This window comes from Pipistrellus kuhlii, unplaced genomic scaffold (genome assembly GCF_014108245.1).
Source record: "Pipistrellus kuhlii isolate mPipKuh1 unplaced genomic scaffold, mPipKuh1.p scaffold_m20_p_12, whole genome shotgun sequence".
Taxonomy (NCBI): Eukaryota; Metazoa; Chordata; class Mammalia; order Chiroptera; family Vespertilionidae; genus Pipistrellus; species Pipistrellus kuhlii.
The window spans coordinates 8,513,116-8,537,677 of NW_023425427.1; the positions used below are offsets into that span (position 1 = coordinate 8,513,116).

A 24,562-nucleotide genomic window follows, 5' to 3' on the forward strand; every position below is an offset into this window, starting at 1 on the left:
GGCAAAGTGTTTTTTGTTTGTTTGTTTGTTTGTTTTTTGTTTGTTTTTTTAAAACATTTACTAGTTATAAAAATAATAATCCTCTTAGGAGAAAATTCAGTATTTGAAGAAAAGCATAAAGAAGCAAATTAAACCCTGAAATCCAACCAGCCAGGGAGAACACATTTTTAGCATTTTGAGAGTATATTTGACCATTATAAATTTGCACTTGCACAAATTTATAGTGTATCATTGAATATAGATATTCATCATGTTTTTGAAAGTCTGAATAATTGTTTCATTTTTGGAGATACTACCATTATTTAAATAGTTCTAAAATGACATTTTAGCTTGTTATAAATTTTTTAGTATTTTAAACTGCCACCGCATTTGTATATCTGTCTGCACAGTGTACAGTGCTTCTGTAGACAACATTCCTAAAAGTGGAACGGAGGTGTCTATTTCAGTGGTCATTTTAAACTGGAATGGGATGATCTGGAGTTTCAGGTTTACTGGGTGAAAATGCTTCACTTTGGACCATGAGTTTCCCTTAGAAAATCTGAAGTATGTAGTCTGGTTTCGTTTGTTTTTTTCCTCTCTCCCTAATAGTGATACTGATTCCTAAGTACAAAGAACAAAACTTCTTGGAGATTCGTTTTAAAATGTAGATTTAAAATCTGAAAGTTTGTACCTTTTGTGATCCTCTAGTTTAACTTCTCACTGCTAAGGGACAGATGTTCCCACTTTGTCATCCCTGACTGATGGTCAGCCCTGGCTCAAACACTCTTAGTGGTGGTAGCCTTATTCCAATTTTAGATTGCTGTAGTTTGTTAGAAAGATTCATCCTCAGATTAAGCTCAAATGGGTTGCTTCCTAATCCTACCTAAATTTTCAGAAGATTGTCTAATGCTTTCCCCAGAGGAATTTCCCAGCTATTTAAAGATAGCTATCAAATCTTGACATTTCCTTTTCTTTTCTAAGCTAAAAGCCCCCCTCCCTCCCGCTATAACCATATCTCCAATGTTGTCGTTTCCATTTCCTTCTCCTCTTTATTTACTTATTTTAGCACCACGGTTCTTTCTCCTGGTTAAGAAAGCAGACTCTGGGTTCTGATCCCTGCTTTGTCACTTTTTAGCTGTGTGACCTTGGGCAAGTCACTTCCCTGAAGTCTCAGTTTCTTTCATCTGTAAAATGGGAATCATAGTACTTATTATTATTTTAACCTTTTCTTGTGTGTGTGTGTGTGTGTGTGTGTGTGTGTGTGTGTGTGTGTTTTAGATACATTAATCTATAGAGAAAACTTAAAGAATTTCATAAACTCCATGGCTTAAAAATGAAATATTTTACCTTAAGGATCTTTGTGCATATAATAGTTTTTGAACTTTAATTTTTCTTAAGTTAAAACTAATGTATTTTTGCTTAAAAATATTTAAATAACATCACTCCATGGGATTTTAAATGCTTGTTTACCTTAAAACCTGACTGACCTTATAGCAGCACCTGCCAGCAGCCTTCTCTGTGCTGTGACCACAGCTCTCACGCGATATAGATGGTTGCACATTTTGTACAATTGTATGTATTTCCATGTGTATATATTTTACAACTGTGTCTATATTTCATTTATTTAAGATCTGGACGTTGGTAGTTGGCTATCTGTTGACTGTTTCATTCAAGTGGAATGCAAGCACTGAGCGCTACTTGAGAGCAATTTCAATTCCTGTCTGGATTATATTGCTTTTTCATTTAGGTGGGTCACTTTTTCTAAGAAAGTTTAGCTTAAGGTCAGCAACGGCAGACCACGCAAATCAAAGTGATTTTTTTTTGTAGTGTTATATGTTATATTTAAAATTCTTTAAAGTAATCTCTAGAAAATATTCTGCTTTAATATTTTATTAATAATTTAATGAAAATGTTATGCTTTAAAATGTCTATCTTTTAGTTAAACGGAATGCTCATTTACAAAAAGGCCCTTTTAAAAATAACCACATCTTAAAAAGGAGAGCACACTTGGATTATTATCATGGCTATTTCTGAGTGTCTTCCTGAAGAAGGATGTAGATAAGCAGTCAAGTATGATAAGAGGTGCTCAGAATCACAGGGGAGAAACAGTGAAAGGAACCGGAGATGTTTACTCTGGATAAGAGAGGGGACTGGGCTGCTGGGCGGGGAGAGGTGGAGGTAAGGAGGATATCAGACATGGAAGCCTGTCCCAGGAAAGTGGTTTAAACGTGTGGGAGAGAGGTACAGCAGCGAATAGTTTCAGAGGGAAAAATCTCCATTCAACAGAAGGAAGATCGGCCTCAGAGCTGCACAACATAATTCTGTTATTTGGGGCTGCACTGTTCACTGAGTGACTGCTATACAGTGAGTTTTCAGGGACTTTTCTTATTTTCAAGTCTGAGTCTATGGAAATATTTAGTTCTAATTTAAAAACAAAATTAGTAACCACGAGTAGTAGGTAGCCTATTTAAAGTAGTTTTTAGAGCTAGCTATTGTTAAAAGTTGGAAGGAGAAAAAAAAAAAGAGTTGATTGAGAAAATACGTCTCTCCTTAGAGCCCAGAGTTGAGGGCAGGGTTACCCTCTAACTTTGCTGACTTGGAATGCTGGAGGAGTTTATCAGCAAGACCCCCTAAAACATGACTTGACTCATTTTGAATTGGAGGAAGGCAGAGGAGGGAGGCAGGTCCATAAGGCTCTAGGCTAATGGTAGACCCTTGTTAGCATTCTGCACCAGGGAGGATACGTCGAAGCTTTTTGCGGTGCTCTTTTGGGCTGTTTCCCCCCTTTCTTGAGACAGTTCACCTCTAGCAGTATTTTTAGGAAATCAAATGAGGCCACATGACTTTAGGATCCATGCCTTATGCAGATGCCTGATGCAGGTCATTGTGGGATTACTTGGGCGTTTTGAGTTTGAAATAGTCTTAAAATCTGGACATGCTTCAGAGAGGACTTTGTTCCTCAAGTGACACAAGCCTATTGCAGGTAGGCTGGTACCTGCCCAGTCCTTGGGACCAGGGGCCTCTTAGAGAAGGCCGGTATTTAGGTTTCATCTGTCATTTTTTCTTTTTGTCATTTTCCCTATGAAACACTTTTGTTAACATATATGCCAAATTGTTCTTTTAAAGTGTTGGGTTCTTTTTTTTTTTTTAAATTAAAAATGTTAACTCTTAATAATTTGCAGCATCTCTGGCTGGCTCATGGAGAATTCCAGTATTCCTGGTTATTGTTTTCCTGATGTCAGTGGGCACCCTCTATGAAAAACAGAATGGAAAAGAATCTTCTGGTAAGAAATAAGGCATCTATTAATATTACTGTTAAGAGTAGCTTTGTTTTAAAAAAAAATGCTATGATGAAATAGCTTTAAATATACTTAAAAACCTATGATGTTTTCTGAACAGTAAATTTATTTAAAATATTTTAGGTTGTTAGACTATATCTCATGCCTCTTTTTTGCATTTTTTATTGAGGTATAACTTATAAAATTAACCATTTTTAAAGTAACATTTAGTACATTCATAGTGTGTGCAACCATTACTTCTGCCTGATTCCAAGATACTGTCATCACCCTAAAAGGAAATCTTTACCCGTTAAGCAACTAACTCTGTAGTTAGGTTAATTTGAGATCTTTGTGCTTTCTTAATGTAGGCTTTTATAGATATAAATTGCCCTCTTAGAACTCCTTTTTTGATATGTTGTGTTTCTATTTTCCCTGAGTAAAGATTCTATGTGATTTCCCTTTTGATTTCTTTGACACATGGATTCAAGTGTGTTGTTAAATTTCCACCTATTTGTGAATTTTCCAATTTTGTTGCTTTCACTAATTGCCAAATCCATGGTCATGAATATTTACCTGTGTTCATCGTGTATCCTGCAACTCTGCTAAATTTGCTTATTAGCTTTAATTTTTTTTTTTGGTGTGAATTCACTAGGATTTTGTATATGTAAGAACATGTCATCTGCAAATAGTTGTACTTCTTCCGTGCTGATTTGGATGCCCTTTGTTTTTTTTCTTGCTTGATTTCTATGGTTAAAACTTCTAGTACGATGTTCAATACACCAGGTTCTTTTAAATATTATTTTTGGCTGTAAATGGTTTTATTCAAAAGCAGTTTGTTAAAAGATATGACTTTCTAATGAGTTGTAAGGGGACAGCTGAGGGTGGGGGAGCAATAGTGCTCAGGTCATCAGACTGGACTTCCTCGTTGACCAGCCATGGGGAGGCAGCTGTGCCTTGAGAGATAAATCTGAGGAGCACACAGCTATTCTAGTGTCTGACATTTGTTCCTTGTTTCTTTCTGATGGTATACATAAGCTAAAAGGGCAAACAGCTCTCATTCCAGCCTGCTTCGGAATAGGTAATTCTTGATCTAGAATCCTTTTATGGACTTCTAGTCTAGACAATTCTTATAATAAAATAAATCTTTCAAACTTTTTTTTTCTAAATTTCTGAGTATTTTTTCTCTCTTGTCCCTAGAACCTGTTTCTTTGAGGCATCAGAACTCAAACCCCCTAGTCCAGTGGTCGGCAAATCACGGTTCGCGAGCCACATGTGGCTCATTGGCCCCTTGAGTGTTCTAATGCCACTTCTTCAAAAGACTCGCCCAGACTGAAAACCGACTTCTGTGCATGGGCCACGAAGTTTCAATTGCACTGTACGTGCGCGCCGGCATGTGGTATTTTGTGGAAGAGCCATACTCAAGGGGCCACAGAGCTGCATGTGGCTCGGGAGCCACGGTTTGCCGACCATGGACCTAGTCCATACTGGGACACAGCCTTTTCCTTTGATTATGGTCCGTTCCCTCCTGTAGATGTCACCATAGCGTAGTTAGGTACAGGACTGCTTCAGTGTACTGCCATTGTGTGCGTGCATTTATTCCTCCCCTGTCCTTTCCACTGCCCCTTTCGTTGTAGGACCTGCTCTTGTATCCCAGTCACCTGTGCAGGCATCTCTCTCAGTGTCTTTTGAGCTTTGAATCTTTTGCTGCTGTGGATGCTTTTATGACCTGTGGTTCACTGGATTCACAGAATGAATTAATCCTTTGGATTTCCTCAGAATTCATTACGCCCACAAAACTCCTCTTGTGAATCATTGCTGAGTTAGCTTTAGAGGCTCCTTCTGAATCCAGGGGCCTTGCCAGTGTTTTCCCTTAGACCTTGGGAGCTCTTGGTATTTCCTGGAACCCCCCAAGATAATGTAGAGAAAAAATGTTAAATGTGTACCATGCTTCATCCCAGAGATTAGCTGGTGACTGGTGGAGCTAAGAGATAAACCCAAGTCTTTGCCCCTAAGCCTAGCGTTCTTTCCCTTCGCCGGGCTCTTTGAACAAGCGTCAGTCACCCTGGAAAGGTCTGACTGCTGATCCTCTTGAACCCAGTTGTGATTGCCAGCTGCTTCAGTCTTTTATGTTGGCTCCCCTGGCTTACCACAGCGGTGGGACCTAGGTGCTCTGTCTCCTGGGTCCCAGAGTCTCACTGGGTAGAAACCTGGAATCCGGCTTCGATGTGTTTGTTCCCTTAGCCTGTGAGAAAAGGGGAGCAATAGCGTTGTTGTTAGTAATGACAGTATGGGCAAGGCCCTGGTAGACTCTTGAGGCATGCTGTCTCATGTCTTTTACTCATTTAAATTTACTCTGAATATGAGAAGTACTTCTTCAAAAGCCAGGCAAACACACCAGCTGTATCTAGCAGCCTGGACACCCAGCTTGAGAAGTACGGGCAAGTGAAGCTGGATCTGTTCCTCCTAACATTGGTAATTGTTTATAAGTGACCTTCTAAAAGTCTCTTTGCAGGAAGACTTGGTGGTTGCCTTAATTGTTTTAAGACAGCATGCAATAGGAGTGAAAAAGTTTGGTCCAGTTAAGCCCAAATTGGAAAGAGAAAAGGAACAAACTAGATTTTTTTTTTTTTTACTGCTCATCTTCCACTCCCCATTTCTGACACTGTCAGTTAAAGAGACACAGAGAACCTCCAACTGGTACTTATCCACATCCTTGATACTGACTAATAGTACAACGAGATGATCCTGGAAACCATTGAGAAGGAAATGTATTTTCCACATTAGTAATGGACACACAAGAATCAAGTCTCAATTAGATTGGTTTCAAAATATATTTTCCCCTGATTTAAAAAAAAATGTTATTCTTCCCATTGCTTATTAACAGATAAAGTTTGAACATGTGATTTGTTATTCTTTTTCCTTTTGCTGGATTATGAGTTTCTGTCCCCTGGAGCCAGGCTGCTGATGTCAGTGGCCTGCTGCTTTGGACTTGCGTAGATCCCTGTTACTTGGACCTCTGATTGCTCGCCCTATCCCTGGGTAGATGGACACTTGAAACCTTGGATGCTCTTTCCTTTTTTGTTTATAGTTCTTGGGCCCCAAGATTATGTTCTTTGTCTGTATGTCTATTTTTAGCTGGGACTTTTTGCCAGTACCATGACAGTCTAGATTCTCAGTCCTGGAGTTTTCTGTCTACTTTGTCATCCTTTTTGCCCAAACCCTTGGGGTTTTTGCAGTGCAGGTGGATATCACTAAGACAGAAGTCGTTAGAATGCCTATTTGAATAAGATCAGTTTCCTAATCTTACCTTGATAGTTTTCAGATACTCTATGTTGATTTTTTTTAAAGACTATTTTATTTTATTTATTTATTTATTTATTTTTAATATTTTATTGATTTTTTACAGAGAGGAAGGGAGAGAGATAGAGAGGTAGAAACGTCAATGAGAGAGAAACATGGACCAGCTGCCTCTTGCACACCCCCTACTGGGGATGTGCCTGCAACCAGTGTACATGCCCTTGCCCGGAATCGAACCTGGGACCTTTCAGTCCGCAGACCGATGCTCTACCACTGAGCCAAACCGGCTTCGGCTCTATGTTGATTTTCTGTGTGCTCTTCTTGGCAAATAACCACTGGTCTGGTGGATCATTAATAACCATTTTGTTTTGCCTGGCTGGTGTGGCTTAGTGATTGAGCATCGACCTGAGAACCAGGAGGTCACGGTTTGATTCCCATTCAGGGCACATGCCTGGGATGTACCCAGTCGGGGACGTGCGGAAGCCAGCAGGTGAATGACTCTTTCTTGTCACTGTTATTTCTCTCTCTCTCTTTCTTTCCCTCCCCCTTCCTCTCTGAAATCAATAAAAATGTATATTAAAAAAAAAATTTTATTGCTAGTAAAAATTTAGGACTACTATGTTTCAATTTGCAAGTTAATTCCCACTTTGTTCATTTGCGTTAAAAAGTTTTAAAAATGCATGCTTGTTTTACAGGGGCAGAGTTACCAGGACAAGTTATCTCCATGGCTGCTTCCACTCTGGCCACCTTGGCCATCTCTATCACAGGGTATGAATCGAGCACTGAAGACCAACCCTCCACTCAGCCTGCAGGTGACTGACCTTACGAAGGAACTAGTGGCCTGGTGCGAATCGTGCACATTAAAAGGAAATTAATTAGAAGAAATATTTTAATAATGCTATTCACCCTTTCTCTATGATAGAAGTGTCAACCAAATTCACGATTGACAATTACAAATGGAAACACATGCATACGATTGGTGCCAGCGAGAGCTTTGTATGTATTGTACATGTGCGAGCCAACTTAGCCTTTTAAGGATATAGAACAAACTTGCTTAATTAGATCTGTTTTCTGATTTAGCTAAACTTTTTCCAGCCCAGTGAAGCACCCCAACTTCTCTTTCAGGTAATTGTCAGCAACACATCAGTAAATATCAATGGAAGCAGATTATTATTGTAGATCACTCAGGTAAAATATTTAACTGCAGCAGTGTTTGACTATATTCTGCGCAGTGAGAAAATCTGAAGTCATTTTTAAGGTCTACCATTTCTTACTTTTCAGTTGAGTCAAGTTTGTAAACTTTCTAAATTTCCGTTTTCCGGCTAGTGAAAAAAAAATAGGATTCCATCGAGTCTCCTATCTACCTACTTCAGGATTTCTGTGAGGATCACATGAGATGAGGCACGGGAAAACACTTCACAGACGTTTGGTTAAAGTGTAAAATGTTTCCACCTGGCTAAAGTGTTCCTGGGCTGCAGAAACTGCAAGGAGGCTAGTTGTCACTAGGGAGAGGAAGCTGGGCGTTGCTATGTGATGTCATTACCCAGATGGAGAGAAGGACACTTAGCATATATTAGCCTTTTATATAGACAGATGCCTTCAAAATTCTTCTTGAAAATGAAATACACATAGAATATAAAATTAAGAAAGACACTAGCATTACAAAATGCTACCTACTGATCCTTCATTTTTCTCTCTGATTCCTATTTTTACATCCTGCCTCATCTTTGTTCTCACGTCACTTTTTTCATCTGTTTAATTATTTACCTTCTTAGGTTTCTTATCTTTATTCTTCATTTTGAACTGTTTCTCTGGCATTTCTTGCTTTTCAACATTTGCTTTGCATGCCTCATGCTCTTAATCTATTGGCCATTTCCCTTAAAACAGACTCCTCTGGTTCTTCTGGGTTCAGTGCTCCCAAGAGGCCCAGCTGGTAGATTTATATCAGCGTTAAAGTCGCTCCATGCTCACGTGGAGGTCAGGAATGTGAAAGGCCACCCTGCCTGTGCCAAGGGCCCATGAGAGCCAGAGGTTTGGGAGTTTAGGGATATTTTTAGTAAGCTTTTCTTGAAGAACTGACGTTAGAAAAGCCTGGAATGAAAGGGTCAGCTAAGGAAAAGGCATTTGGGGTAGTAGGACAACTTATTTTTCTTGCACATTGAATCATGTTTTTAAAGCGAGGATAGTGTTTTGATTACGGACTTATTATTTTAAATGTCTGCCACATCCACCAACATGTAGTTTCCAAATTATAAAGATACTCAGAGAGCAGAGTTAAACAGAAGCATTTTATGACTAGCTTTGGCTTTAGCCCCAAACCTCAGGGTGCAATGTTAGTACTGGGAGGTGGGCTCGCTTACTATGGTGCTGTTTCTATCAGTGGTAAAAATTTACTCACAGCTGAACGTTTAATGGTAAAAGGAACACTAAGGAAATTATGATAGAGCACTGAGAAGGTTACTGTGTAGTTGCCTGTGAAAATTTTGAAATAATAGACAAGGCATTCTTTCAGTAAATATTTAGTGAATACCTACTATATGTCAGGTACTGTTCTATGTGCTAGGATTTCCATGGAGGGAGAACAAGACAGACAAGGTCTTAGTTCTCTTGGAGCTGACGTTCAGCTGAAGGGAGAATGTGGACAAGGGTACGTGGAACATGGCACAACTACGTAACACTGGGAAGACCATGGGGCAGACAGGGCACTGGTACTATGGGTGTTCTTGTTTCTTTTCTTTTTCTAGACTTTCCGAAATATGACGTACTTTTATCATTACATTTTATTTATGGCAGGCAAAATACAAGTTTTAGGATCTTACTCATTTCCATCATCATGGTATATACTAAGTAATACTGCTTTAAGAGTTGTATGATTTCTGATACATATGGTATGTGTTGGTAAAACTAGGAAATAGAAATAATATAACCTTATATTAAGACATAGTAGTGCATTATTAGAAAATAGTGCATAATGGGAAATAATGTAGTATGATTTTCTTTATTGGAAATTTCCTTAACCCCCAGAAATATTGTTCTCTGTCTCATTCTAAGAGGAACACATGTTTCAAAGTCCTGGGTTCTTTTTCTAAGAGTGGTTGTCTCCATTTTAGGTGAAATGACAATGAAAAGCTACCTTGTGTCAGAAATATCTATATAAATGCACCTACTATCAAGTTCTATTAAAAGAAAACATTTTAAATATAGGAATTCTATACGTTGATGTTTGCTGCTTCATGTGGTTTGAATAATTTTCATGGATTATAATTCTCAGCTATTTTTTTATATTTTTCTTTAGTTTTTTTGTTTAAATGATGTCTATTTTAATAAAGATATGTCATAAAAAGCTTGAACAGTATAAAAACAAACTTTTTACCCCCCCAAAAACAAATTTAAATAATTTCCCTAGATGTAGACACTGTCGGCATTGTTAATTCACCACATATTTTTCAGTGCATATGCAAACATACATCGAAATCTTTTTATTTTTTCACCCAATGTAATCATACTGTTGGAGTCCATTTTGAAGGCTTAAAATAGAGTAGCTTAGCCAATCACTCTGTGTTACTGTTCACCGATGTGGACTAAAAGGGTGGGTAATTCTTTTTCCTTTCCCTCTTTAGAAACTGTGGACAGAGGCGAACCCCCTCCAACACTGTCCTCACCGTCGCCTTCCTCCCCTTCGCCCACGCTGCGCCCGCAGAGGCCGGAGATCGGAGCGTTCCCCAGAGAGAAGAAAACCAGCGACATCTACTTCGTGGTCCTCGTCTGGGCCATCATCGCCGTCCAGCTCTGGATGAACCTGTGGATCGTGCAGCTGCTGCCAGTGCCGATTGCAGGTGACCGTTAACCAACATCTTATCATTGAAATTGTCTTCCTTTTCCTTTTGGATTTTAATACTTGGGATCATTTTACTCTCTTTTTAAATTAAATGACCATATTTCTGCATTTAAATAAGCATTATTTTGGAAATTTGCTACTTGATTTCTCTTTAATATTTCTCCTTTCTGTGGAGGAGAATGTTAGCAATCTGGGTTTAGGGGTTTAGGATTGAATTTTGAGAGCTGCTCTTGGTGAAGTGTGTTTTACATTGCATTTTTAATTCAATGGAAATGTGGGTTGTGAGAACTGTAATGTATGCAAAATCGTGATTTGTCTTTATTTGACAGAAAATTAAGTTCTTTGTACATAAGTCATACTTTTTCTTTTTTTTTTAATCAAAATCGAGTCAGACAGCTTTTCATAAATCATTAAGCTAGGTCTTTGTACCTGAATACCATGATTAAAAGATACCTTTAGAGAGAACAACATAATAGAGGTGGGCCTTAAATTACCATGGTATTCAGGAACAAAGACCTAGCTTAATGATTTATGAAAGCCATATGATTCTATCCTATCTAATTAAAGACGGACTATGCTAATTGACCATAACACTATCACAAAGATGGTGGCGCCCATAGCCACAAGATGGGGGCGTCCAGTCCTCTCAGCCCCACCGGAGTCCCCCAGCCCTTTCAACCCCACCTGGGGGTGTGTGTGTGGCAGGCATGCGGACCTACCCTCTAAGGGTGGGTGCATCAGGTCCCAACCTCAGCCCCCCTGCTGCCACTGCTGGCAGGCAAGCCTCAGATGTCACCTGCTCAGCCGACATCCAGGGCGCAGGCAACCTTAAAATAGAGTAGCTTAGCGGTGGGCCCTAGGCTCAGGCAAGCCTCAGATGGCAGTTTCCCAGCCACCCGGGCTGCCCGAGGCTCAGGTAACTGTGCTGTCGGCAGTGGCAGCAGCAGAGATGTGATGGGCGTCATCACCTTCCCCTGATCGCCGGGTCGCCTCCTGCTCCTGAGGACTCCTGGCCTGTGAGAGGGGGTACACTGGGCTGAGGGGACCCCCCCTGTAGTGCATGAATTTTCATGCACCGGGCCTCTAGTTTTGATATAATACATGTGCTTTATGTGTACATAGAATTTAATTTTTTTGTCAAGCAAAAATAAAGCCTTCTAGTCCCACCACCCTCTTAGTTGGCCTTTACAGGAAGCTTTACCCCTGATTGAAGGGCGCTGCATTGCCTAACAGCAGAGGGCACATTCATATTGTGTCTGGGAATGGTCCCCGCTGAAGGTGTGCAATGCCCAGCCTCGGGCCATTTGTAACAGCCCCGCTTGTACCCAGCCTGCTTCTCTTCTGAATCCTGGTAGAAGATTCAGATGTTTAGCACAACATCACCTAAAGAATTAGGAGCATAAATGAAAAAGTTACCTGAAGTGGTATAAAATCATGATGCGGGTGGTGGAATACCTTTACTTTCCTGGTCACTAAACACAAAAATCGAAGGAAAATAACAAAATTTGGCAACAGCAACTATAATAGCCAAGGAGGTTAGAACATGTCAGAGATTAGTATTCTTTACCCAAGAAGAGATATGGTATGAGGGGTGTAGGTCGTAGTTGCTGGTATCTTCATGATCAAAACAGGCTGTCAAAGAATCCCTGACTCCTCAGGGATTCAGACTCCACAAAGAAGGTGGTATGTGTGGGAGCAAGCGGGAATTGTGTGAAAGGTTGCTTGTCCCAATACCACCAATTTGGAATACCTTGAACTTTTCCCCTCCTCTCCTTTTTTAAATCTATCTTGTCTTAAATACTAGCTTTACTGTTTTAAAAAGGTCACATGAAACTTAAGGGATCCTTTCCTGTTATAACCTTGTAGTCTGCATTTTGTTCATAAATGTATTTCTTATCCTTTTTATAGTCTGGATCCTCAAAAAGCTGGTCATTCACTTTGGCGTCGTGGACTTCCTGGGGAAGCGCTGCTCCGTGTGGTGGCGGGTCGTGGAGCGCTTCCTGAAGGACCGGCAGGAGGCGCTGGCGCCCTGGCCCATTGTCGGACTCGGGAAATTCTTGTTAAAAGTTGATAGCAAGGTAACGTATTTTGAGAACTTGGGCTGTTTTAGTGGAATTTATCTATTTCATTGTCTGAAATATTCCATTGTATGGTATTTGATGTTTATACTGGAATTGAAATCTAATTCTGTGGTGGAATTTAAAGTTTAGAATTATGGTTTATACAAGGATAGGATATCAAGGACCAAATTGAAATCCAGAGAGGTAAGTGACTTGCCTAAAAATTATAGCCAGGTAGTGGCTCAGTTTAGTGAATATTTTTGGAATAATTCCCATGTGTCAGACATTATGCTAAGTTCTTGGGGGGGGGGGGGGGGAAACAAACAGATGAATCAACAGAAAACTAGATGGGGAATTTCTGTGTAGGAAGAGAGCAGTCCATTAAAATTTAGAGACAGTGGTTAAATTCAGGTTTAGTGGTTAAGAGTCCAAGTTCTGGTTTCAGATCCAAGTTCAGCTACTTATTAGCTGTGTGGCCTTGGATGCGTTTCTTAACCTTTCTGTGCCTTTGTTTTTCTATCAGTACACTGAGTGTGCGAGCACGTAGCTCATAGAGTAGTTTGTGAGTACCAAATGAGTTAATACCTGTGCAGTTCCCAGATTAGAGCCTGCACACAGTAACCTCTTTCCAGTGATAGTAGTTCTGATTCGTGGAGGAAAAGTACTAGTGTGCACAAGATACAGTGATAGTTCTCAGCAAAAAAGTGACTCGGTGTGGGTGAGGTAACGGGAGAGGGGCAGTTTTGCAGAGGAGGTGATGCCAGGGCGAATTCTGAAGCACAAGTAGGAGTAGACATGGCAAGGACAGTGTAAAAGCAGGGACTTCCACAGCATGAATGTGTAGGGCATGCCAAGAAACTGGTCACGGCTGGGCTTTGTGAACGGTGCTTAGTGGGAAGTAAGCCTGGAGGGTGAGATGGGACTGGATTGAGAAGGTCTTTCTGTGTGGTGTGCTGTGCTGTGCGAGCTGGACTCTTACCACAGAAGCTAGTAGCTATTTCCTTAAGCAGGTATATTCATGACTTAGGTTGAGAAATGCTGTCAGGTGAAACCGGAGTAGCTATTGGTAAGAATATTATCGAGTGTGTGAAGGGGGAGGAAGTAAATCTTTTAATGCTTATTGAAATATCCAGGGTCAAAGGAGAAGCAGGGGATACATTTTCTCGCATATTGCCTGGCTGCCTTCTACATGTATTTCCTTGAGCCCTTGCCAAGGAATATTATAGTGCAACAAAAGGCCTTTTCGTTTCATAAAAAGAAGTATCTCACTATTGTTATAATTTGAAATTTTAAAAATTAAAAATGAGGCTGACCGTCCTTTTATATGCTTACTGGATATTTATATTTTTCTTGTGAAATTTGCCTATTTGTATTGTTACTAATTTTTTTCAACTTTTTAAGTAAGAACGAGTCTAAGACTTTGCATACATTTCAGCATATTTATCACATCTCCCTTGTATTAGGGAGAAGCTTTATCTTACGAGAACAGATTCAGCACATCAAACTCTTTAAAGAGGGTATCTTATTTTCAGTTAATGCTTTGTCTTTCCACTGTCAGGATAGAGATTAAACCCTGTTTTCAGCGTTCTCATGTACTTGTATTTGGACCCTTCATTTAGGAAAACTGTACAGTTGTGTCAGTTGAAGGAATCTGAAAGCATTTGTTAGGGGTAGCCTTGTAAAAATTTGTCATTTTTGTTCTAACTTGTTTGCCAGTCTGTTGTTCTTAGGGAACAGAGACGGTAAAATGAGTAAAACTGGCTTTTTCTGCTGTACAACAATCAGAATAAATGGCTATTACACACTGAATATTTGTTTAATTATAATTGATGCCAAATTTATGTTCTGTCTAGTATAATAATACGTATGGGCTGTTGCTTTAGGGAGTACATCTGTTTTTCATGTTTCTATTAAATTTTAATTGATTGGACCAGTATTTCAAAATGATTCACCTACAGAGAATTGTTTGAAGAATACCTAGACGTGCTTTGGGTATACTTTAGAGAAAATGCTGCAAAGAGCATTCACAGTCACTGATGAAATTACACTTTTTATTAGCATTTATACTTCTGACAGCACTAATGTTCTAAATTCTGTGTTTATCGATTTTTAGGTTATGTGTCCACTAACTAGCATTAGTAAATATAGTGCTAAATATTGTGGGGTTTGGATGAAGTCGGGGGGGAGGGAGGGCAAGATAATACTTTTGCTTTTTTGTAGAAAAATATGTGCCTAAGAAATTGGGGTGGAAGGAAATATACCATATAGTAACAGAATCTTAGTATGGCCTGCGTTTAGCCAGATGTCCTCTATTCCAAATGCGCACTAGAATGTTTTTACTCTTTAAAAAATGTGAAATAACTAATACTATAAAGCTGCAACTACAGAGTTCAATGAAAACGTACTATGGGAACCTAAATTGGTTTATACAGGGACTGAAAATCCTTCTGGGGCATGATATGCGAAAAGATCTTAATTATTACTCTCATCTATTTAAGGCTACAAGCTTTCAGGTTATTTTATGTATTTTAAAAAATATATATTTTATTGATTTTTTACAGAGAGGAAGAGAGAGGGGGAGAGAGTTAGAAACATCGATGCGAGAGAATCACCGATCAGCTGCCTCCTGCACACCCCCTACTGGGGATGTGCCCGCAACCAAGGTACATGCCCTTGACCAGAATCAAACCCGGGACTCTTTAGTCCACAGGCCGAGGCTCTATCACTGAGCCAAATCGGTTTCGACTATTTTATGTATTTTTAATTGTTGAATTGCCAGCAAAGCTTGTGGTTATCATCATCACTATAATCATTGTATATCTTAAAGGAATACTACATTCACTCGATCTATATCTTTACAATGCAGAGCAGTTTTTTCCCCTCTAGTTTTTCTTTTGTTTGGGATAATTTCCTCCTCATGCTCCCAGTGACTTTCTTTTCTTTTCATGCTGTTACTGCATTCTCTAATGATATTCCACTGTTCTTCCCTTCTCTCTCTCACCTTCCTCCCCTCCCCCAAGCTCTGGCACTGGCTAAATAAGAAGGTAAATGAACACACGGATGTTGGTTTTTGCTGTTCGGTGCTGTAACTTCTCTCTGTATCTCTGTTCTCACACCTTCTGTCTGTATGTCAAACTAAGTTTTCGTTATTAAAGTTCTAATGATAAGCTATGGAAGGTCATGAAGCATTGAGGCCGTCCCAGTACAATTTGCTAAAAACCCAAAGCTATTTTATTCAGGATATTGGTAGTGTCTCCTTGCTCACGTGTGTGTAAGAAGTTCAGTCGTGTAGTCCTTTTGTCCACTATGATGGGCTTAGCCTGATACTCCTTTGATGTGTGAGGGCACGTAGGCCATAAGTTACTAAAACGGAAAGAGAATTCTTTGTGGCTAATTTTTTAATAAGTGACACAGGAAGATTTCAGAAGATAAATCTGTGAAGTATTTATGTAATTTCCTAGATTGGTAATTTTATGTATTGACTAGTATTCCAAAATTTTATATTTAACTTAAAAAAGATGATAGTCATGTTCTGTGAAGTCTAATTTCTTTTTTTTTTTTAAATATATTTTATTGGTTTTTTAAAGAGAGGAAGAGAGATGGATAGAGAGCTAGAAACATTGATTAGCTGCCTCTTGCACACCCCCTTTGATGAAAGCAGTTGGTTTAAATGTATTTTCCTAATTTGTATATGTACAGGGTGTCTCCCCAAAATGTGTATATACTTTAACACCTGGTAGCTCAACTTTGCAAATGAAATGTATTTTACCAGACATTGCCTTTATAATTATTCAAAGTGTGTATATATACATCTTTTGGGGACACCCTATATATTGAAAAGAAAATTTCCTCAAAAGATGAAAGGAGACCCAAAGTCATTAGGTTTGTTTGATTTAAAGCTAAATGAGTTAGATTACCTAATTCATGAGCCATATTACAGCTAATGAGTGATTTTTTGTTTGTTTTGTTTTTAAATATATTTTATTGATTTTTTACAGAGAAGAAGAGAGAGGGACAGAGAGTTAGAAACATCGATGAGAGAATCATCGATCAGCTGCCTCTTGCACACCCCCCACTGGGGATGTGCCTGCAACCAAGGTACATGCCCTTGACCGGAATCGAACCCGGGACCCTTCAGTCCACAGGCCGACGCTCTATCCACTGAGCCAAACCGGTTTCGGCTAATGAGTGAGTTTTAAAAGACTCCCAAGAGATTAAGTAGCTTTTGTCTTTTCCTTGCCAATGCCATGAACCATAGGTAAAGCATGGTGTGGAGCTGGAGCAGCTGCTTGCAGTTCTGAGGGTGTGTGCTCCAGGAAAGTGCTCAAATAAGTTGAAGATCATTTTATCACATTATATCCAAGGTCAGAAATTGCAGCATTGGGTATTTACTATTCATTCCAAGCTCAAGTGGAGTGAATTAGAAAAATGAGAAGTGAGGGTGAAAGAGAACAAATATTATGGTTAACTAAAATTGCAACTGATTTCTCAAGGCTTAATTTAGTTGTTTTTTTTTTTTAAAGCATCATAAAAACCTACATTCATGATAGAATAGCAACTTACGTAGTGGCACGACACTTTTTAATAGCTTGATCAATAAGGCCAGTGAGTTTAGAAATTTGAGTGTCTTTTGATATAACTATAAATTCACCAATATCTCTAAATTTTTGCACTTGAAACACCCAGAATGTCACTTAAAATTTTTTTCCTCTTCCCCTTTTAGGAAATAAAGTTTAACAACTAAAATGATTTCTCAAAGCCTAGAAGACGGGAAAAATTCTAGGGACTGTGATTTCCGTGAGCAAGGAAAGCAGTGGTGACAGGTGGTGTGGTTTCTTTTGCCCAAAGTAGGCACGGGCAGCTCAGCCTCATGGGACACACCCCAGGCATTCCTTCAGGCTTCCCCCACCTTCCCTTCTCCACGGCTTCCTCCGAGTGTTTCTCTTTCTGTGTCTGAGTTTCTGTTTCCTTCTGAGTCTTGTTCTGTTTACTTTTTCAGGGTATTCTCTTCCTCCATATACGTTTTGTATTCATTTTGTTTATTTTTTCTCCTCTTTTGGGCTTTTGTTCTATATACCAATTCCCTCTCCACATTTATTTCTTCTTTTTCTTGACTTTTCTTTCTCTCGTTATTCTTTTTTATTTTTTTTAATCCTCTCCTGAGTATATGTTTCTTGTTTCTTTGATTTGAGAGAGAGAAGTGTGTGTGTGTGTGTGTGTGTGTGTGTGTGTGTGTGTGAGAGAGAGAGAGAGAGAGAGAGAGAGAGAGAGAGAGAGAGAGAGAGAGAGAGAGAGAGAGAGAGAGAAAGAGGGAGAGGGAGAGAGGTGTGTGTGTGAGAGAGAGAGAAATAAGAGAAACATCAATTGGTTGCCTTTCATATGTGCCCCGTCCGGAATCAGACCCAAAATCTTTTGGTGTTTCGGACAACACTTCAACCTACTGAGCCACCTGATCAGGACTTCTCCTTCTCTTTTGCTGTATCTTTTCATCCTGTGTTTTGTTTTTAAGTCTAATCTTAACCACCCATAATGTGAATAGAAGCTCCTCCAACTTTTTTTAACTTATGAATTGAATTTCATAAATGATTTTATTTTAAATTTTGAATGAAACGGATAACCCTTACTGTTATCCCTTGAATATAAATTTTTATTTAGGTAACTCTTAGTGTGGATTTCTTCCAGCCCTTAGTTCTACAGCTTGTGATAAGAAAATTCTACCCTGGTTGAAAAATATAATGCAACATTTAATTTTGTAATGTTGATGTACATAATGTGTTTGGAATATTCCATGTTTTAGATGTTAAAAATACCCAGATATAAATTTATTTACTTACTTATCTTAATATATTTTTATTGATTTCATAGAGCAAGGGAAAGGGAGAGAGAGATAGAAACATCAGTGATGAGAGAGAATCATTGATGGGCTGCTTCCTGTACATCCCCTACTGGCGATCGAGCCCGCAACCAAGGCATGTGCCCTTGACCGGAATCAAACCTAGGACCCTCCACAGGCTGATGCTCTATCTACTGAACCAAACCAACTAGGGCTAAATTTAGATATTTATACTTTGTAAATAGAGCATCATTTATGTTTAAAAATACATTTTAGGATACGACTTTTCTAAAAAAGAAAAATGGAGGCTCTCGAGGTACTTTTAAAATTATAATTTGTGAATACAAATCTGGTCTTATTTCTGAAATTATTTAATTTATGCTTGCCTATGTAGGTATATATTTTCTGAGCACTGTTAGGTTTTGGGGAACAAAGGAGTAATACAACACTAGCCCTTATTCAGGAAGTTGTCTCAAAAACTATGTGTAGAGTTGGTTTCTGATTGTGAAACTTCCATTTCATTGATTTTAGAACTTACATTCAAAATATGACATTGACCTTCCATATCTTAGAAACCTGTTATTATTTTTTTTAATCTCTGCATTGTCTTCCATGCTTTGATGGCATGCACTGAAAACTAACTCTTCTGTTTGAAGCTGTAATAGTGGAGATAGAAGATGAACTTTTTATCTTGGAGTACTGTAGCATTGATCTCTTGGTGACAGGATCCTTCATGAAAGATAAAGGGAATGCAAGCTTGTGAGCCTTGAGTGGACATTAATTTTTTAGAAGTCATGTTATTTTGTGTTGTTGTTTTTAATAACCATTCTTTGCTTTTGGATGTTTAACTCTCTGTTTGGAGAACCTATTTCAGATTTAAGTAAAGAATAAATTAATCAGCACCTTTGTAGTTCATGTTAGAGTTGAGGGTTGCAATGTAGTGTTTCAGCAGTCACCAGTCTAATTGATTGTATTTTTGAAATGTTAAATACTAGCTTAGCATGGCAAGAATCCTACACATTTATCAGAATGATATATTCTGAAAATAATAATTTTTATATGTAGGATTATTTGTGATCATGGAAAATGAGAGAAGTTAAATTCAAAATAGAATGTCAAATAACATTGAGGTAGAGCATAATTTTAATTATTGACTTAGGAATAACCACTACATTAATGGTTATTTTCTATTTGCAGTCAGTTATAACTTGTCATGAAGCTTATGCTTTAAAAAAATAGAAATTTCCAGTAGAATACAATAAGTATTTTAAATAGTAAAAGATGTAAAGAATACTCATATGCCTACCCTCCAACTTCATAAAACATTACTTATATAATTGAAGCCCATTTTGTATCCCTCCCTGACCCTTTCCCCACCCAGAGTAACTATTATTCTGAGATTGGTATTTATCATTACCGTAACATTTTATTATGGTTTTGTAATCTTAATGACATCAAGGAAAACATATATTGAAAGTAATTACTATTTTAATTTGCTCCTATTTTATCTGTATATAATCTAGGACCTATTTTTATAAAAGTCACACTTTTTCTAAAGTCATCTATATTTGCTAATTGACAGTAAAATTTCAAAATATTTGAGGTCAGCTAATTAATTTTCATTATTTTCTTTAGAAATATTTATCAGATTATCATGTATAATAAAAAGCTAATATGCAAATTGTCCCCTCACCAAGAGTTAACTGGGAGTTTGATCAGGAGGTGGGGTGGACTGGCCAACTGCCTGCAGCCAATTGGGCCCGATCAGGGCGGGCTGATTGGACCCCAACTGTGCACAAATTCGTGCACTAGGCCTCTAGTAAATTATAATTTGAAATGTAACATACTATAATATTATAGTATTATAATACTATAGATATAACATATAACATAAATGTAAATTACATAATATAATGATTATGTTCCTGTTGACTGCTTTTTCTTAGATGTGAAAATAAAAAGTTCTTTATATAACAGCAGTAATTAATACCTAATTTTATAACGTTGCTTACAGTTGTCAGTGCTTTAGTCATTATTCCATAGTTTGCTTTGCATTGTTGAATATCCTATTTTGTCTTCATTATATATGAATGCATATGTGTTTTATTAAGTTGTATTTTACAGCTAAGTAATCCTCTCTTTTATTTCTGTGCAGATAATCATCTGGCTGGAGAAGATGTTAGACAAAATAATTAGCATTTTCATCATATTTTTGTTAGTAATAGGAACCCTTCTTTTAGCCCTACTCCTGACTGCAAAGGTAGAGTACAATAATTACTATTCCCACTAGTAAACTCTTTATTGTTAGAAGTGTAGAATGGCTAAGAAACTGACAGTATGGAAAATGTCATTTTGCTTATAAATATGTATAACTGCTATAACTTAATTTTTGTATTACTAGTTTTGCCATGAATTTACCTAATATATTTTTACATGCACCATTATTTTATTATCATCAAAATCCTCAGATGTAAATACAGATACAAAAATTGAGATACAGAGGGACAAGTGGCTTCTTCTGTCAATAGGAAAACTATTGGGTCGGCAAGTAAGTAATTGCGGATTTTTTAAAGAAAATCAAAGACAATTTTTTCATGGAACTAAATAACTTTATTCTGTAATGTATTGCCCATTTTGATCAATGACCTTTTGCCATCTTTCAGGCAGCATCATAATCCCACGTTCAAAAAACTTCTGGTTTTTATTAGCAAAAAACTGAATCAGGTACAATTTGACATCATCATCATTATTGAAATTTTTACCATTCAAGGAGTTTTGTAAAGATCGAAACAAAAAGTAATCAGATGATGCAAGGTCAGGACTATATGGTGGATGTGGCAAAACATCCCAACCAAGCTCCATTAATTTTTGCCGAGTGACCAAAGATGTGTGTGGCCTTGCATTGTCATGATGGAATACAACACCTTTTCGATTTGTCAATTCGGGCCGCTTTTCTTCAACTGCATTGTTTAATTTCATTAGTTGTTCAATGTAGACATCAGAATTGATCGTTTGGTTGGGTGGTAAGAGTTCAAAGTAGACAATTCCTTTGTAATCTCACCAAACTGATAACAAAACCTTCTTTTGATGAATATCAGCTTTTGATGTTGTTTGAGTTGGTTCACCTGGCCTGCTCCACGATCTTTTCCGCTTGATATTGTTGTAAACAACCCATTTTTCATCGCCAGTTATCAGTCGTTTTAAAAATGGATCATTTTCATTACGTTTCTTTAGCAAATCGCAGCTGCTAATGTGTTGCGTTAACTGTGATTCTTTCAGTTCGTGAGGAACCCATGTATCGAGTTTTTGAACATAGCCAAGTTGTTTTAAGTGATTTTCAATGCATGTATGTGATACATGAAGCTTCTCTGCAATCTCACGTGTTGTACTGTGACAGTCCAAATTGATTATTGCTTTGATTAGGGCGTCATCAACTTCAACTGGACAACCAGAGCGTTTTTCATCTTTGAGTGAAAAATCACCAGAACGAAATTTGGCAAACCAATTTTGACACTGCCGTTCTTTTAAGGCTTCGTCACCATAAACAGCACATAACTTTTTATGAGCTTGCGATGCGTTTTTCCCTTTGTGGAAATAAAAAATCAAAATATGACGAAAATGTTCCTTTTGATTTTCCATTTTTCAACGAACGCCAAACGAAAACTACAAAACAGATCAAAAAACTTTTTTTACTGATTAACAGCTGAATAGCCAACTATCAAATAACAAAATGTGTTTTACATTTTTACTATGTCTGCAAACCTAAAAATTCAACTGAAGCCATATATGTGTGAAACCCGCAATTACTTACTTGCCGACCCAATATAATCTAGTCTTATGACTCCTAATCTAGTTAATACCCTGTTCACTAAATCAGAGTTTTTTTTACTAACTCCTTTCTTCTTACCTCATTGGTCTGTCTGCTGATATAGCATAGGGCCTTTATTTCTCACTCTCCAGGTTCTTCCAGCTTACATTTCCTCTCCCATCTTTGTTCAGACTGCTATAACAGAATGCCATAGACTAGGTGGCTCGAACAACAAGAGGTTCTCACAGTTGTAGAGGCAAAAGCTCCAGATCAGGTGCCAGCGTGGTTGAGTTCTTGGTAAAGGCCCTCTTCCTAGTTTACAGATGGCTGTTCTTTGTATCTTTATATGGCAGAGAGAACTGTTACCTATCTCTTGTACTGTTTAAGGGCACTAACCCCATTCATGAAGGGTCCACCCTCATGACCTAATTACTTCCCTGTGTCCCCATCTCTTAACCATCACAATGGAGGTTAGGATTTCAGCAAATGAATTTTTGAGAAAGCAGACATTCAGTTCTTAACACTCCTCTTTCATCTCAGCAAAGAATTATCATTGTCCCAACTACATGGTATCTATAAGAGTTACATTTTAAATTTAAAGGCATTAAAAGATATAGAAAAAGGATTTTAAAAAAGATATATCATGAGAACTATGAACATGATAAATCTGGTATGATTATATTAATATCAAACAATTAAAACAATATTACTACATACAAATAATGATAAAAGTTAGTACTACAGTAAGATACAGTAATTATGAATGTGTATATTCTAGCAATAGCTCTAAAATACATGAAGCAAAATATTCAGAATTAGAAGAAGAAATGGACAAATCAAAGATTATAGATAGGTTGACTAATACTCCTATTGCAACAATTGGGAGAATAAATAGATAGAAAATTTATGACCTGTCAGTAGCAGAATCCTGTTCTTTTCAAGTAAATGTAGAATACTCACTAGGATAAACCATATGCTCAGCATGCTAATTTAAACTAAGTAAAATCATACAGAGCCTGTTTCCTGACATTGGCCTGCTCCTTTTTTAATCTCTCATTTTGCTGATTATTGGGCAAGGTAAATTTGGAGTAGTTTCAGTTTGTTTATTTTTATTACTCAGAAACCTTACTCAATTGCTAATATTTGTGTATCTTGCATGTAAGCTCATCTAGTGTTGATACTGCATATATATACATATGTACTTACAGACACATTCGTATTATATGTCTATACACATATACTACACACATGAACTACCAGTGTATATATATTATTGTGTATATGTGTATTTGTATGTATCTATTTACATATTTTTTGCTTAAGTAAATTGTTGAGCTTCTTGAAGGCAGGGACCTATTATGTACATTTTATTTTCCATAGTTTGTGTGATAGAATATTATATAGCAGCTGTTCAATGCATCTTTCTAAATTAACTGCAACTAAGATGTATAATTATTTGACTCTAAAATATTGCTTCAGTAATAATTGGGAGAATAAATAGAGAGAAAATTAGAAAAAATAAATGTAGAAGAATAAATGTTTAGTTGGGTTTACTTGTTATTGAGATTCTTTTTATCTCATTTGTGATGCAGGTACATCAGGAGAGTGTGCACATGATTGAAGTCACAAGCAGTTTGATTAATGAAACACTAGCAAATCACCCTGAGTGGGCAAAGTAAGAATATTGTTTTACAAAAACAAAAATGGAGTTGGATGACTTAGGTTCAGTATCTGTTTGCATGAAATGGTCTTCATTGATGCATTGCCTTGGAAGAGAAAAGATAGGGTTTGCTAAAGCTTTGATGAAGCTGACATTTTTGCAAAAGAATTGCAAGCATGTAATCTGGGAGAGGGATTGATGGGAAAGTGCTTAAGATTTTGGAAACCATTTATAGTAAATGATACCTTATATTTGAATTGAGAGTTACACTTCATAGCATGTTTATAATTTACAAGGTACTTTCACCTGCTTTGGGACCTATCTTCCTCACAGTGACTGTGCAGTAAGTTGAAAAGGTTATATCCATTTTACAGATGAGGAAATAAGATAGAAGGTTAAGGAATTTGAAATTATAATCAACTGCAGAGTCAGCCCTCAAATCCAGTGTTTCTGATCAAGTACTATTCCATGTAGGAGAGTTTTAAAAAGCTGTTTCATGAAAGGTCTGATTCTTTTGAAGCAAATAAGTGAGGATGAATATGCATTAATAGTAATGGCTTCTCGCACATCTCAGTATTCAGTAGATTCCTGTCCTGATGAAGGCAATTGACCTTGTGAGAAATTCTATGGATATTCCTAGAGGGGATACAGTTAAGAATTCATCTGTTTACTTTCTTGCAATATGGAGCACATTTCATAAGTCCTGTGTAGGTGCCTGACTTCCTGTGGATGTGTTTGGTGAGCTGGTGGATAAATTACAAGACTTAGGGTAGGGTCACCTTAGCAGAGCTTCAAAGAAAATGCAGTCA

The 24,562-nt window shown here is 37.7% G+C and overlaps 1 protein-coding gene across 2 annotated transcripts in view; it reads left to right on the forward strand.

The window, feature by feature from the left end:
• The window catches only part of TMEM245 (transmembrane protein 245), a 66,170-nt gene that overhangs the window by 7,410 nt on the left and 34,198 nt on the right, over nucleotides 1-24,562 (forward strand). Inside the window, exons 2-9 of one of the 2 annotated variants that reach the window (XM_036433089.2) lie at nucleotides 1,609-1,726; nucleotides 3,162-3,263; nucleotides 7,250-7,366; nucleotides 10,175-10,390; nucleotides 12,301-12,470; nucleotides 15,473-15,496; nucleotides 20,441-20,545; nucleotides 23,686-23,768. In XM_036433089.2, coding sequence (XP_036288982.1) covers nucleotides 1,609-1,726; nucleotides 3,162-3,263; nucleotides 7,250-7,366; nucleotides 10,175-10,390; nucleotides 12,301-12,470; nucleotides 15,473-15,496; nucleotides 20,441-20,545; nucleotides 23,686-23,768 — 935 coding nt within the window. The remainder of the gene's footprint in view (nucleotides 1-1,608; nucleotides 1,727-3,161; nucleotides 3,264-7,249; nucleotides 7,367-10,174; nucleotides 10,391-12,300; nucleotides 12,471-15,472; nucleotides 15,497-20,440; nucleotides 20,546-23,685; nucleotides 23,769-24,562) is intronic. The other variant, XM_036433087.2, reaches the window with a different exon arrangement.